At 55.6% G+C, this 13473-nt stretch overlaps 2 protein-coding genes across 3 annotated transcripts in view; one reads left to right on the top strand and one right to left on the bottom strand.

Moving 5' to 3' along the window:
• Positions 1–485, top strand: part of ATP2A1 (ATPase sarcoplasmic/endoplasmic reticulum Ca2+ transporting 1) — a 17269-nt gene extending 16784 nt beyond the window's left edge. The window contains exon 23 of the mRNA XM_065924557.1: positions 182–485. The gene's annotated coding sequence lies outside the window, so the exon portion shown is untranslated. The remainder of the gene's footprint in view (positions 1–181) is intronic.
• RABEP2 (rabaptin, RAB GTPase binding effector protein 2) lies at positions 475–13473 on the bottom strand. Of its 2 annotated transcripts, XM_065924559.1 has the most exons (14): positions 12831–13473; positions 12119–12328; positions 9664–9821; positions 6899–7009; positions 6464–6811; positions 5209–5304; positions 5025–5123; positions 3702–3857; positions 2172–2349; positions 2040–2051; positions 1893–1948; positions 1743–1796; positions 1543–1659; positions 475–1103 (listed from the first exon to the last, which is right to left on the bottom strand). In XM_065924559.1, the coding sequence occupies exons 1-14, from the start codon at positions 12889–12891 to the stop codon at positions 1002–1004; spliced, it is 1758 nt and encodes a 585-aa protein (XP_065780631.1). In that variant the 5' UTR covers positions 12892–13473; the 3' UTR covers positions 475–1001. The 2 variants fall into 2 exon arrangements, with proteins under 2 accessions (XP_065780631.1, XP_065780630.1); XM_065924558.1 differs by lacking the exon at positions 2040–2051 and having other exon boundaries at positions 477–1103; positions 2160–2349.

Genomic DNA, 13473 nt, shown 5'->3' with positions numbered 1-13473 from the left:
TGCCGCTGGGGCTGCAGTGGTTGGGAGGAGGGGGGCTGGGGACACAGGAGAGTGGGGGTGGGGGGCCCTCTAGGTGAGTGTGCCAGGGGACAGGCAGGGAGCCGGGAGGGACTGTTCTTCTCGGGTCCTGCCCCATGCCCCCTAAGATGAGAAAGTCTCACCCTTCCCTTTCCCCTTCCAGATCCAGAAGATGAAAGAAGGAAGCAACCAGGCCTTTCGCCCTCCCTCCCCACCCCATAGTGACGCATCTTCGGCCAGAGCTGTGGCACAGGCCCCCCCACCCCCTCAACGTTCCCTACTCCTCCCGCCCCAACATTCTTGTTTATAAACACAGTGTCCCCTTCATTTCCCCTCCCCCCTCAGCAACCTGTCCCCCTTTTACCCTTGTGAAACCTCCCCTTCCCAACCCCGTGGGGCTCGCAGGGACAAGGCGACTGATTGAGCTGAGCTGCTTATTTATTGAAAATAAATGACAGAAAAATCTGGCCTTGTCTCCGTGCACACATCTTGGGGCCTGGCTCGGGCCCCTGGGGACAAGCATCTTAGTGTCAACGCAGTCCAGGAAGCAGCCACCTGGCCCAGGGTGCGGGTGTGGAGGGGCCTGGGGACGTACCCCCAAGGCTCCCGGCCACCACTCGCAGCCGTCCCTGGGGGAAGGGGACGCGAGGTGACGGGTGTGGCTGTTAGTCTGGGTGGCGGCGGGGGCAGGAGGGTTGGAACCCAGGAGGCAGCATGGCAGCCAGAAAGCCACAGGGCTGAGCCGCCCCACTGGCTCATGGAGGGGCCTGGGACCCTCGCCCGGGTGTTATCTTTGGAAGCAGAAGGCCCAGCCTCTGTGGGAGGAGCGCTGCAGGAGACGGGGCAGAGGTGGCCCCGTCACCTCAACCCCGGCCTTGGAGAGGGTGACAACTCTATCCTGAGACCACCCCCCGCAAGCCTCAGCCTCACGGTTCAGGAGGGGAGAAAGGCGGTCTCCCCCAGGGTGGGTAGGCGCCAGCCTCTCAGGTGTCCTTGATGTCCCTGACGTCCCGAAGGGGCGCCTCGTCTATGATGCCGCGCACCTGCTCCAGGCTCTCTGCCTGGCGGATCCGTTCCAGACGCACCTGTGGGGGCGGTGCAGGAGGCAGAGGGCCCTCCGTGGGAAAATGCAGCCTCCACCCCGCTGGAGCCAGCCGCCCCCCTCCATCCCACGAGGGCAAGGGCTCAGGACTCCTCCTCCCCCAACCCACAGTAAAACTGGCTTCAAGGGAAGAAGCGGGTCCTCAGACAGCAGGCTGAGGAGGGGCAGGCAGGGGCAGGCGGGACTGTAGTGATGAGCACGCGGCATGCCCACATGCCAGGCCCTGGGCCATGGGCTTCGAGTGACCAAGAAACACAGACACACGAGATCGCCAGTGTTTTTTGAGCAACAGCTCAGAGGAAAGGGCTGTGCCAGCCCCAGGGGGAGGAAGAAGACTCCTCTAGCTGGGGACCTGTCCTTGTGAGACCTAGGACAAGTCGCCAGGAGCCACGCCAGCCCGGTGGGGAAGGGACACGCCGTACCTGCAGGGACTGGGACAGTCGTACGAAATCCCGCTGCACTTGCTCACTGGTCTCCAGCTCCGCCTGCAGCCGCAGCATCTTTGCCCGCTGCTCCGAGAGCAGGTCTGTGAGCTGGGCCTGGGGGACACAGGACATAGAGCTGGGGTCTTGGATGGGAAGTCTGGATGGGGTCACCCCTTCAGTACCACCCCGATCCTGACCTCTTCTGTGCGGCCCAAGCCCTGTGGCGGCCTGAGGACCTCCTGCCGCTTGGCCTGAGGGAGACATAAAGGGCAGCAGGGACCGGTGAGGGTCTTGTCCGCGCTGCCGGCCTCCCCTGTCACCCCGGCCTTACCCGAGTCCTGCCTCACCTTGCTCTGTTCCTCCTGGACACGCTCCATCTCAATCCTCAAGCTGCACAGGGAGGCTGGGGAGTCAGGCAAGGCCAAGACATCAGGCCCACACCCTCGCTCCTTCCCCTCCCGGCCGGCCGGGGACAGGCTCCCGCCCATACTCACCCTCTAACACTTCTGTGCGGGAAGGAAAGAAAGACAGGTCAAGCAAGGCTCATCCTTCTCGCCCTGCACCCTCACCCCTCCCAGAGCCCAGGCGGGGGCGTTCCTCGTGGGAGCTGGCACCCTCCCTCTCACCTGTCTCCTCCCGCTGCACCCTCAGCTGCCCCTCCAGGCTGGCCCTCGCCGCCGTCTCCTCGTCCAGTGCCTCCCGCAGAGTCACGATCTCAATCCGCAGCCTCTCCGCCTCATGCTCCTGGGCCTGCTGGCGGGCCCGCGCCTCCTGCTGCGTGCGGCGCACCAGCTGCTGCAGCTCCTGGGAGGACGCAAGTCACTGGCAGGTTGCAGGGTGGTGTGTGTGTGGGGAGGAGGGGGGCAGAGGCCCTGGGGGCCAGAGACTCGAGGGGGATGGTGGGGAGGGTGAACACACACACACTCATGGATGGCTGCTTCCTGCAGCACAAGCCTGGGGAGGAGGACCCTTGGGAGTGGAGCTGATGCAAGTTCCAGACTACCCAGAGGAAGATTTGGAGCTCTTATAACGCTCAAAAACAACTAAAGTTATGAGCACTCCACAGTTTAGGCAGACGTGTGTATGTGTTGGGTTGGCCAAAACATTCATTCGGGTTTTTCTGGGCGCTGTTATGGAAAAACCGGAATGACTCTTTAGGCCAATCCAATAATAAAAATGACACCAAAGAAGGGCAAAGGAATGATAAAGCTGGGGATGGCAGAAGCAGAGCCAAGGAATGTGGGGTGGGGTCGCTCGTAAGGAGATGTCAGTCAGAGTTCTCAGGGTGGGCAAGGGTTCCAGGTGATCTTCATACTCTTAATGAAGTCAATTGACGGAGGCCATGCACGGATCAATGACGATAGCTTTCAATGAACCTAAGATTCCAATAAATTCAATTTTGTGGATCTCCTGCCACTTAAAAATAAGTCGGGGACTTCCCTGGCAGTCCAGGGCTTCAGAAGCAGTGCTTCCACCACAGGGGGCGCAGGTTCAATCTTTGGGTGGGGAATTAAGATCCCGCATGCTATGCGGTGGGCTTCCCAGGAGGCACTAGTAGTAAAGAACTCTCCTGCCAGTGCAGGAGGCCTAAGAGGCATCGGTTTGATCCCTGAGATGGGAAGATCCCTTGGAGGAGGGCATGGCGACCCACTCCAGTATTCATGCCTGGAGAATCCCATGAACAGAAGGGCCTACTGAGTTACAGCCCATAGTGTCCTAACGAGCTGGACGTGACTGAAGTGACTTAGCACACAGGCATGCTCTGTGAGGCCAAAAGAATTGATAAAGTAAAAACAACAAGCCAAATGACTGCTTCCTTTGTGTCAAAGTGAAAGTGTGAGTCGCTCAGTCGTGTCTGACCCTTTGCGACTCCATGGACTGTAGCCTGCCTGCACTATGGGCAGATTCTTTACCTTCTGAACCACCAGGGAAGCCCCTCTTCATGTCAAGTGCTCTGTGAACTCCTTTTCTCTCCGTGCCAATGCTGGGAGGGGTTGAGGTCCCATTTTGCAGGGAGGAAACTGAGTCTTAGCAAAGCCATGTGACTTGACCGTGGTGATGCAGCTGATACAGCAGCCTGGGTCTGGCCCTGAGTCCCGTGGCCCCAGGCCAGTGCTTTGCTGCGGGTGGAGAGGAAGGGCCCGCACCCCTCTTACCGGCAGCGAGCTGGGCAGCGACTCCTCCCCACTCTCATCCTGCTCCAGGCCCCGGGGGGCTGAAGACTGTGGCTGCTCAGCGCGGAGCCCTTGGTTCTCCTCCGTCAGGCGCTTTACCTCGTTGCTCAGGCACTTGTGGGAGGTGGCCAGCTCTGCCTGGGGGTGGACAGTCAGGACAAGGCGATGAGGGGGCGGGCATCTCCTGTGAGGCCAGACCCTGAGCCCTCCTCCCAGACACTGGAAGGAGAACCAGGAAGCCCACGCCCTCCTTCTCAGCTGAGAAAGGAAGAAACACCCTTCAGTAAGTGTCTTTGGCTCCCAAGCTCATTGTTTTGGTTTTTTTTTCTTTTTTTGCTTGAGGGATCTTAGTTCCCCAAGCACGGATGGAACCGGGCCCCCTGCAGTGGAAGCATGGAGTCCTAACCACTGGACCACCAGGAAGACTCTTAAGCTCTTTCTATAGCCCCTTCGATGACTTCAAGGTCATACAGTGGCAGCCACCGGCCACATCGGTTGTCTTATGTGGTCCCTGGATATTCATTGGAAGGACTGATGATGAAGCTGAAGCTCCAGTACTTTGGCCACCTGATGCGAAGAGCTGACTCATTGGAAAAGACCCTGATGCTGGGGAAGACTGAAGGGAGGAGGAGAAGGGGATGACAGAGGATAAGATGGTTGGATGGCATCACCGACTCCATGGATGTGAGTTTGAACAAACTCCAGGAGACAATGAAGGACAGGGAAGCCTGGCGTGCTGCAGTCCGTGGGGTTGCAAAGAGTCGGACATGATTGAATGACTGAACAACAACTTTAAAACCTGGGAGACTACACATAAATATCTGGATCTGGCTTCTCTTGACAAATGAAAAAACCAGGCAGCATGAAGCCTGAATTCCCACGTGCCGCGGTCAGCAGAGTTCTCCGTTTGCCTGCTGCTCCTTCTGGCCGTACACCTGGCCCCATTCAATCATTTGCCTCTCGTCTCGTCTTGAGAAGCATCCGGTTTTGCAATCTCTGCCTTTCATCCTCATGACTCTGCAAGCTAGGACCCATTATCTCAATTTCAAGGCATCAAGGCTGAGGCTCTGGGCTTGTGGGATTAGCTTAAAGATCACTGAGTTGAGTGTGTGGTGGGCTCTGTCTGAATGCGGTACCGGGTGCCCTGGAAGCCCTCTTATCTGCCTGGCACCAACTCCAGGGCGAAGCCAGAGTGGATCGGGGTTGGGGACGGCAGTAGGACAGGTGTCTCAACCTTCCACGTGGTCCTCAACCAATTCCCCTTCCACTCCTCTCCTGGGCCCCCCCCAGCCCCCCAGCCCTCACCATCTGCAGCTGAACGCGCTCCTGCGCCTGGCTCACAGTTCCCTGCAGGGTCCGCAGCAGCTGCTCTGAGTTCTGGACCTGAGCCAAGAGGACTTGCATCTGTGGGTGGAGGGGGGGGCAAGGGTGAGGCGGGGCCAGGAGGAGGCCAGGAGTAGAGGCCCCTCGGGGCTGGAGCTGAACCCACCTGCTTGGCGCAGTCCTCATTGCTCCGTCTCAGGCCCTCCTGCAGCTCGTCCCGCTCTCGGGTGACGCTCTCCAGGTCCTTCTGCAGCTGCCGCCCCTGCCACAGATCCCAGCCTCAGCCTCGACAGCCAAGGGGAGGCCTCCTTCCTCTCCAGGCCTCTCACGCCTTGTCTCCTGCATCTCCCTGGGCAGCGCCAGCATCCGCCCAGTCATTCCAGCTAAAAGCTCGGGAACGGACGTTGACTCTTCTTTGTCCTCCACTCCCCGGGTCCAGACCACCAGCAGGCTCTGCCCAGCAGCCTCCAGAATGAATTCCAAATCCACTCACTTGTCTCCATCTTGGCCGCCACCTCCCGGTCCCAGTCACCACCTTCCTCTAAACTACGTCAAGCGTCACCCCTTCAACCAGCCACCTTGCTTCTCCCATTGCCCTTTCCCCCGATTACAATCCATTCTCACCCAGAGATCCCAGTGATCCATTATAAGCCTAAAGCAGAGCAGGCCTCTCTCTGCCTTAAACCCCACAGAGGCTTCCCACAGCTCCTGGTCTGAAACTCAAACTTCATGGCAGACCCCGAAGCCAAGCCCAACCTCCTGTGGCCCCTGCCTGCCTTTCTGACCTCGTCTCTCTTCCCCTCCTTGGCAGCCTTCTAGCTCCTCAGACACACCATGGTATGTCCATCCTCTGGGCCTTGGAACCTACAGTTCCTTTGGTCTCCGATCCTCAAAAAGCACCTCTCTTGAGAAGCCAGCTAGGAAGATCTCCTGCCTGCCAGTCTCTACCCCATAATCCTATTTTTTTTTAAGATTTTTTTTTTTTTTTAATGTTCATCATTTTTAGAGTCTTTATTGATAATTTGTTCAATGTTACTTCTGTTGTTTCCGTGTTCTGGGTTTTTAGCCGCAAGGCATATGGGATCTCAACTCTGTGACCAGGGATCGAACCTACAGTCCCTGCATTGGACGGTGAAGTCTTAACCACTGGGCCGCCAAGGAGGTCCCTCCACAACCCTGTTGAGTTTTGTGGTGAGAGTCTCACCCTGTGACACTGTCTTCCTCATGGGCCCATGTGCATGTCTGGGCCTGGCTCCCTCACGAGAGGAAGCTCCAAGAGGGTAGGAGTTTTCTTCTTCACTGCAGGATGCCTGGTTCTAGCTCAGGGCTGGGACAGAGCAGAAGCTCAGTAAGGACTTGAAGGGAGAGATAGATGGATGGATGCGTGCGTGGTGGCAGACTGCCCTGCCCTCTCCACTCACCTCCAACTGCAGCTGCTCCCACTGGTTGTCTGGGACCAGTTGGTAACCAGGAGGGGGCAGGTAGATGCCTTCGGGGACCAGGGTGCCCGTGGACACCAGAGAGGCTGTCTCCTCCTGCTCAGGGCTCAGGCCCTGGCGGCTGCGGGGCAGGGAGGCGCTGCCGCTGGCCCCCACGCCAAGGGAGAAGGAGGAGATGGAGGCGCTGTCGTCACAGTTGTGGGCAAAGGCCTCAGCCGCTGGGCCCCCATCCTCACTCAGCTCCTCAAGAGGCTCCAACGGGGGAGATGGGTCCCGGGACAGGAACAACTCCGTGGAGCCATGCAGGGAAGGGGGATGCCGGGGCCGTCTCTAGGGAGAGGGGGCAGGGAAGAGGCTGAGGGGCCAGGGTCCCGCAGCGCCCCTGCCTCCTTCAGCGCCCCTTGGCCACCCCCTCACCTGGATCTCTTGGATCAGCTCCTCGGCCCTCAGCAGTTTCGCCTTCAGCTCCTCGATCTCCTGCTCCATGGGCAGCACAATCTCCCGCAGCTTCTCCGAGTCCTCGTGGGCCTGGGGAAGGGGAAGGGGCGTTGGGTAGTGACAGGCAGTCCTCCTGACTACAGGAGCCTCAGGCCTGTGCAAGCTTTCCCTCCAAGCACATCAGCTCTTCTAATCCTCCCAGGCACGTGCTATCACCCCCATTTTAGAGAGAGAAACACAGAGGCTTGGAGCGCTTACAAGGCTTACCCCAGGTCACATGGTAGGTGGCTAAAGTCACAACCGCCTTCCTGTTGCCCACTTGTAGAGTGACATACTTTTCTCCCCCAATATCATGTGTCCCTTTTTTTAATCATAGAGCCTCACATTTTTAGCTGGGCTGATGACCTGAATCCTAGAATACCATCTACATTTCTCAGCTTCCCTATAACTAAGCATGGTCATATGACTAAGTTTCAGCTAATGAGATGTAGGCAGACATGCTGGGTGTAACTTCCAGGTCAACCCCTCGGGGGAAAGGGTGTATTTTCTTTACTCCTCCTCCTCCTCCTTCTGGCTGGCTAGAATGCAGATGTGATGGCTGGTGCTCAAGCAGTCATCCTGGACCATGAGGCAGTATGCTACCTATGGCAAAACAGCAACATAAGAGGAGCCTGGGTTCCTAACAACTTGTTGAGCTGCCACATCAGTCCTAGAATGTCTACTTCTGAACTCTAATAAAAATAAAAGTGAAAAGTGAAAGTCATGTCTGACTCTTTGCGACCCCATGGACTATATAATTGATGGAATTCTTCAGGTGAGAATACTGGCGTGTGTAGCCTATGCCTTCTCCAGCAGATCCTCCTGACATAGGAATCGAACCGGCATCTCTGCATTGCAGGTGGATTGTTTACCAACTGAGTTACCAACTTTCCTGAGTCATCAGGAAAGCCCAAGAAAAATAAATTTTTACCTTATTTAAGCCACTGTTGATTTGAGTTTTCAAACTTTGTCCTACCTGACATGTCTTCCCACACTTCCGTCACTGCCATATTGCTGGCCTCTTCTTTTTTGCTCTCTTTTCAGGTCTGGGATTTTGTTGAACTTGCACAGTCAACAGCCTCTGGACACCTCAACTTGGGTGTTAGACAGGCTCTTCCGTCCTTGAACAGCCAATCTAAACCGACTCACACTGCCATTTCTCCTCTCGTAGCACTAGGTCAACAACAATGACCCTGCTATCCACCCAGCTGTCCAAGGCAGAAATTGGCCAGTCATCCATCCTCTTCCAATTCATACAATTTCTGCCTCTTGAGTAACTCAAAAACCCATCTCAGACAAGTTGAGTATAACCCTCCAAACCTCTCATGTGAACACTGCCAACGGGTAGGGTAAGCCTGTGTGGCCCAAACAAAACACCTCCGATCCCACCTCAAGCCCTGCAGTACATGCTCTGCAGATGCCCACGCAGTGGATGAATGACGGCTGGATGCAGGGCCAGGATCGGAACTTCCTGACTCTGGGCCTGTGCCTCTTTCCACCGTACCTGGCAGATTTAATTTAGCAGAGCCTTCTCCTTCACTGCCCCGCGAACCACTCCCTGAGGAACATTTGGAATGCAAGTATAGTGGCAGCCTCTGCAGGCAAATTGTAGGTTGAAAGCCTTCCTTTCTTGGGCTCCTGTTTAGATCTTTGTCCTTCTCACCAGGAGATTTACTCCATCTCCCTGAGCCTCATGTATAAGGTGAGCCTCACATTTCTCACGTATAATGTGAGCTAAGTACCTACCTCACAGGGCAGCTGTGAGGCTCAAATGAAGGGGAGATGTGAACTTGCCCTGAAAGGTGAAGAGTTTGGTAATATGTGTTTCCTATGATTGTTTATGATAGCAGGAATAAAAGTGATGATATACCATAGAAACTAAGAACAAAGCTTTAGAACTAGACTGCCTAGATTTTAAAATGCCAGATCTGCTCCTTTTTTTTTTTTCAACTGTGCTGGGTCTTCCTGGCTGTGCATGGGCTTTCTCCAGTTGCAGTGAGCAGGGGCTACTTTTCAGTTGTGGTGCGTGGATTTCTCATTGTGGTGGGTTCTCTCGTTGTGGAGCATGGGCTCTAGGGCACTTGGGTTTCAGTAACTGTAGCACACGGGCTTAGTTTCTCCGCAGCACATGGAATCTTCCGGGACCAGGGATTAAATCCACGTCCCCTGCATTGGCAGGAGGAGGATTCTTAACCTCTGGACCACCAAGAAAGTCCCAGATCTGCTCCTTTTTATGCGTATAACCTGGCGAGAATGACTACACTTCTTTGAGCCTCACCTTACTCATCTGTTAAATGGATCTAATGGACCTGTCTTTCAGGGGAAAGACTTGGGGAGACTGAGTCTGTCCACAGTACCTAGTGCGTAAGAAGTATCCTTAAATGTTAGCTGCCCCCCACATATGACTTTTCTTAATTTTTCTGAGTCATGCCACACAGCATGCTGGATCTTAGTTCCCCAAGCAGGGAATGAATCTGTGGCCCCTGCAGTGAAAGCAAGGAGTCTTAACCACTGGACCACCACAGAAGTTCCAATTTTCCTGTGCTGAGTACAGGGTTAGTACCTAGAATTATTGCTGGGTGCCCTGTTCCCAGTGACGTGGCAGTGGGACATCAACAAACCCTGTGCCACAGGGTCACCTTTGGCTGCCTCAACATCTTCCCAAGTCCCTGGAGAGGGGGCGGGTAGGCTATCCCAACCCCAACCTTTTCCATCTGCTTCTCCAGGGAGTCCAGGGGGTGAGCCCGAGACAGCAGCTGCTTCAGGCGCCCCAGCTCCCGCTCCTTCTCCTCACAGTCCTGCTGCTGCTGCTGCCGCTCCTGCTTCAGAGATGTGATCTGGGCTTCATAGCTGCTGATGGAGTCTGGCAGGGCAGGAAAGGCAGAGGAGAGGGAAAGTCAGTGCATCAGCCCTACCTGGGGGCGAACAGGGAGCTCTCCATCACTGTCGCTCTCTGTAAGGCAATTTACCATAGCGGTGATGACAGTAGGCTTTGTGGTTGGACAGAGAAGGCAACCCACTCCAGTATTCATGCCTGAAAAATCCCCATGGACAGAGGAGCCTGGCGGGCTACAGTCCATGGGGTCGCAAAGAGTTGGATATGACTGAGCGACTGAGCAAAGGACAGCAAGGTCCTGGGCAATCTGCCTCTCTGCATAATGTCCTTGGCTAACGATTACCCTGCTGGCTTGTTACAGGATCAAATGACAAGATATCGGGAAGGGTTTTAACCCTCTTCCTGGTGCATAATAAATGCTAAAGACAGGCTATCTTATTAATACATAAGAATAACAAGCAATATCTAATAATAGTCATAAATATTCATCCTGGACCAGACTCTGAACTGGGCCCTGGAAATACAGAAACTAATCAGACACAAACCCTGACACCAGGAGCTCACAGTTCAGTGAGAAAGACAGCCAAGGAAAGTTACAAAGCAGTCTGAGAAGAGCTTGTGAGAGGACCACTCCTGGGCTTGGCGGTCGCAGAAGAAGGAGACCCTCGGTCTGCCTGCCTGGCCAGGAAAGACACCAGCAAGCGCTAAAGGACAGAATGGACACATTAATTAAGTAACGGGCTCGAAGGCTCACGGGTGGGAAAGTGGATGGTGTGGCTGGGGCACAGTGGACACGCTGGAAGAACAGCAGTGAAGATGCAGAATGCCATGCCAGGATTTAGAATTCATCTTCACAGGTCAGTGGGAGTTAAAGGCGATGTTGAGTGGAACATGGTCATTTTTCATTTCCATAGTTATTTATTTTAACACGTACTAACATCAGAAGTGAAGATTCTGTTGTCAGACTGCCAGGGCTCAAATCTTGTCCTTTCCAGCTGTATGACCTTAGGCAAGTTATCTAAACTCTCTGAGCCTCAGAGCTTCCTCTGTAAAACGGAGATGGATAAAAGTTCGTACCTCATAGAAATTCTGATGAAGATTAAATACTCATCAAGTATTTAGTTCAGTGAAAGTGCCAGTCGCTCTGTCGTGGCCGGCTCTATGTGAACCCACAGACTTTACCCCACCAGGCTTCTCTGTCCATGGAATTCTCCAGGCAAGAATACTGGAGTGGACTGCTATCCCCTCCTCCAGGGGATCTTTCCAACCCAGGAATCAAACCCAGGTCTCCTGCATTGCAGGCAGATTCTCAACCATCTGAGCCACCAGTGAAGCCCAGCACTCAATAAACATTGGTTATCATTATTATTTAGGACACAGTTTCTTATAGGAATAGGAAGTTCCCGTTAAAATAGATGTATGCAAGTTTTTAAAAAGTGGATCTATTTGAAGAACAAATATCAAGTAGATTACAAGATAAGTCATACAAGGAGACAATCACATTGCACAGATGTGACATGGATGCCTGAAATGTGAGAAATATGGGCCCAGAGAAGTCTGGAGCCAGGAGCGGTCATTAGAAAAGGAAATGACATGGTGGGATGGGAATTGTAAGAAATTGAATCTGGAAGCCAAGGTCAAGGACAGACTGGAGGAAGACTTGTAAGAAGGCTGGGGCAACAATATGCAGGAGCAGACAGAGAGCTTCACTACAGCAGTGGCCATGGAAGCAGAGGGGTGGGACGTGACTGGAAGCTATTGCAGAGAATCTGGCCTCTGAATAGGGTAGAAGCAGGAAAAGAGGAAAAGACACTGGGTGATCTGGGACAAGGGGAGTTGATGTATCCCGAGTACAGAGGACGTGAGGGAAGAGGGAAGTTGGTGCGTGTGGGGGGAGGTGGAGGTCATGGGAAGGTGTAGGGGTGCTTGGAGAAGCAAGGAAACCAGATAATGAGATTTACAGAGATAAGGCCCAGGGCTGAGTCTGAAGGCCAGAGACTCAAACGAGTTCTCGGGGAACTGAGAAACTGCTCACTTTCAGGGTTGATCAGTCATTAGTGAGGGACAAGAAATGACATGAGGCCAGGGAAGAGGTAGCCTTCTGAGCTAAACTTAGCTGGAACTGACAGAGCTGCTGCTGGAGCCCAGGCTGGGGTTCTATGCAAATTTAAAAAGCACGCTTCGGCTTCTTCCTCTGAGTCCCCGAGCCTGCCTGTGCTAGGCAGTCCTGCTCAACTACCCCATGGGTGTAGGTCATGACCCCTTTCTTGTCGTGCACTCCCCCTCATGGGGCCGAGGGAGTCTGGGAGGACCGACTGCCTCACCTTTCAGGATGGCTTGCAGCGAGGCCACCTCCTCTTGGCATTGCCGCTGCACCGCCGCCACAGCCTCAGCCTTCGTGCTCTCGCTCACCTCGGCCACAGCCTTCATGGTTTCCATTTCTGCCAGGGCGCCTGCTAGCTCAGCCCGAAGTCGCACGAGCTCCCCAGACTCAGCCTCAACTTTTGCCCCCTCCTGGGGCTGGATGTCCATTGCTGTGGAGGACAGGGATCAGCCTCTTTTCTCATCATTCTCAGATTCCCAATATTCCCAACGTATCAAGTCCTCAAGTTCTGCAATTTAGTACTATAGTCAACGTCCCTGCACCTTTACCTAACCCCATCCTGTTCACTTGGCCCCGCCCCTTCCCCGCCTCCTTCTCACCTAGCTCTGCCTCGTGTAGTCTAGAGCCTCGCCTCTTCCTCTCTCGGTTCACCCAATCCCCTCTTTTCTCTGACACGTCCCCTCCCTTCCAGTGGCCCCGCCCCTTTCCCACTTGGCCCCGCCCCGCCCTCCCACACTGGGCCCCACCTCTAACCTGCCACTGGCCCTCCACCTTGCATCGCTAGGCCACGCCCCCTCCACCTTTTTCCCGGCGGCGTGGTCCCGCCCCTTTCTCCAGGCTCCCCCCCAACTCCCCCCGCATCCAGCGACGCCGAACTCGGCCCCGCCTCCGGCCTCACCGCCCCTCGCGTGCACGGACGAGCCCTCACGTACCGGCCCCCGGCAGCCGCCGCCGGCCATCCTCGCCCGCGGCCGCCGGCGCAGCTGCCGCCATTGCCTCCGCGCAAACGGCGGGTTCCCGCACTCCCTGGTGACGGCGCTCACCGCTTCCGGGTCTTCTCGGCTGTTTCCGGATCCGCTCGGCTGTTTCCGGATCGGCCCTGGGCTCGAGGCTGAGGCCGGAGTTGGGGGGGCGGTGGCCGAGCCTCAGCCGAAGATTGCCGAGTGGACGCTCGGCCGCGGCCCCGGGTCCCGCCGCTCCCCGCCTTCTTTCTTGAGTAGCACTGTTGGACAAGGACGCCTACCCTTCAAACCCCAAAGTAGCTCATTCATCAAAGGCCTCCCGCGTCTCCGCGTGAGCTTGGAAACTCTGCTCAAATTACACGTCCTTCGGGACGCCCGCCGGCTTCAGCCTAAGGAGGACAAAGTTTCGCGGTCTCGCCCAGTCCCCGGAGCTGACCCCTTTGATCGGTCCCTCGCCGCCCTTCCGCCGGAGCTTGGCTCAGGTTACAACGAATTGTGGTCGAGCCTCCCTGCACCTCCGCTTTCGTGGAGCGTCCCTCGGGGCAGGGCTGCTGGGTCGACTTCACTTCTCTGGGCGTCTGGGCCCCCGCGTCGTCAGTCGTGGAAGTCAGAA

This window comes from Muntiacus reevesi, chromosome 2, assembly GCF_963930625.1.
Source record: "Muntiacus reevesi chromosome 2, mMunRee1.1, whole genome shotgun sequence".
In the NCBI taxonomy this organism is placed as follows: Eukaryota; Metazoa; Chordata; class Mammalia; order Artiodactyla; family Cervidae; genus Muntiacus; species Muntiacus reevesi.
The sequence above is the reverse complement of the archived record's forward strand: the minus strand, read 5'-3'. Positions and strand labels throughout refer to the sequence as shown.

Bases quoted from the DNA above. Each gene is read 5' to 3' on its own strand.
- RABEP2 (XM_065924559.1), bottom strand. From the start codon at position 12,891: ATGGCGGCAGCTGCGCCGGCGGCCGCGGGCGAGGATGGCCGGCGGCGG. The intron at 7,010-9,663 runs GTTGGGGTTGGG...CCCCTTCCCCAG, and splicing joins TGGAGAAGCAGATGGAAAAG to GCCCACGAGGACTCGGAGAA. The intron at 3,858-5,024 runs GTGAGGGCTGGG...GTCCACCCCCAG, and splicing joins AGCGCGTTCAGCTGCAGATG to GCAGAGCTGGCCACCTCCCA.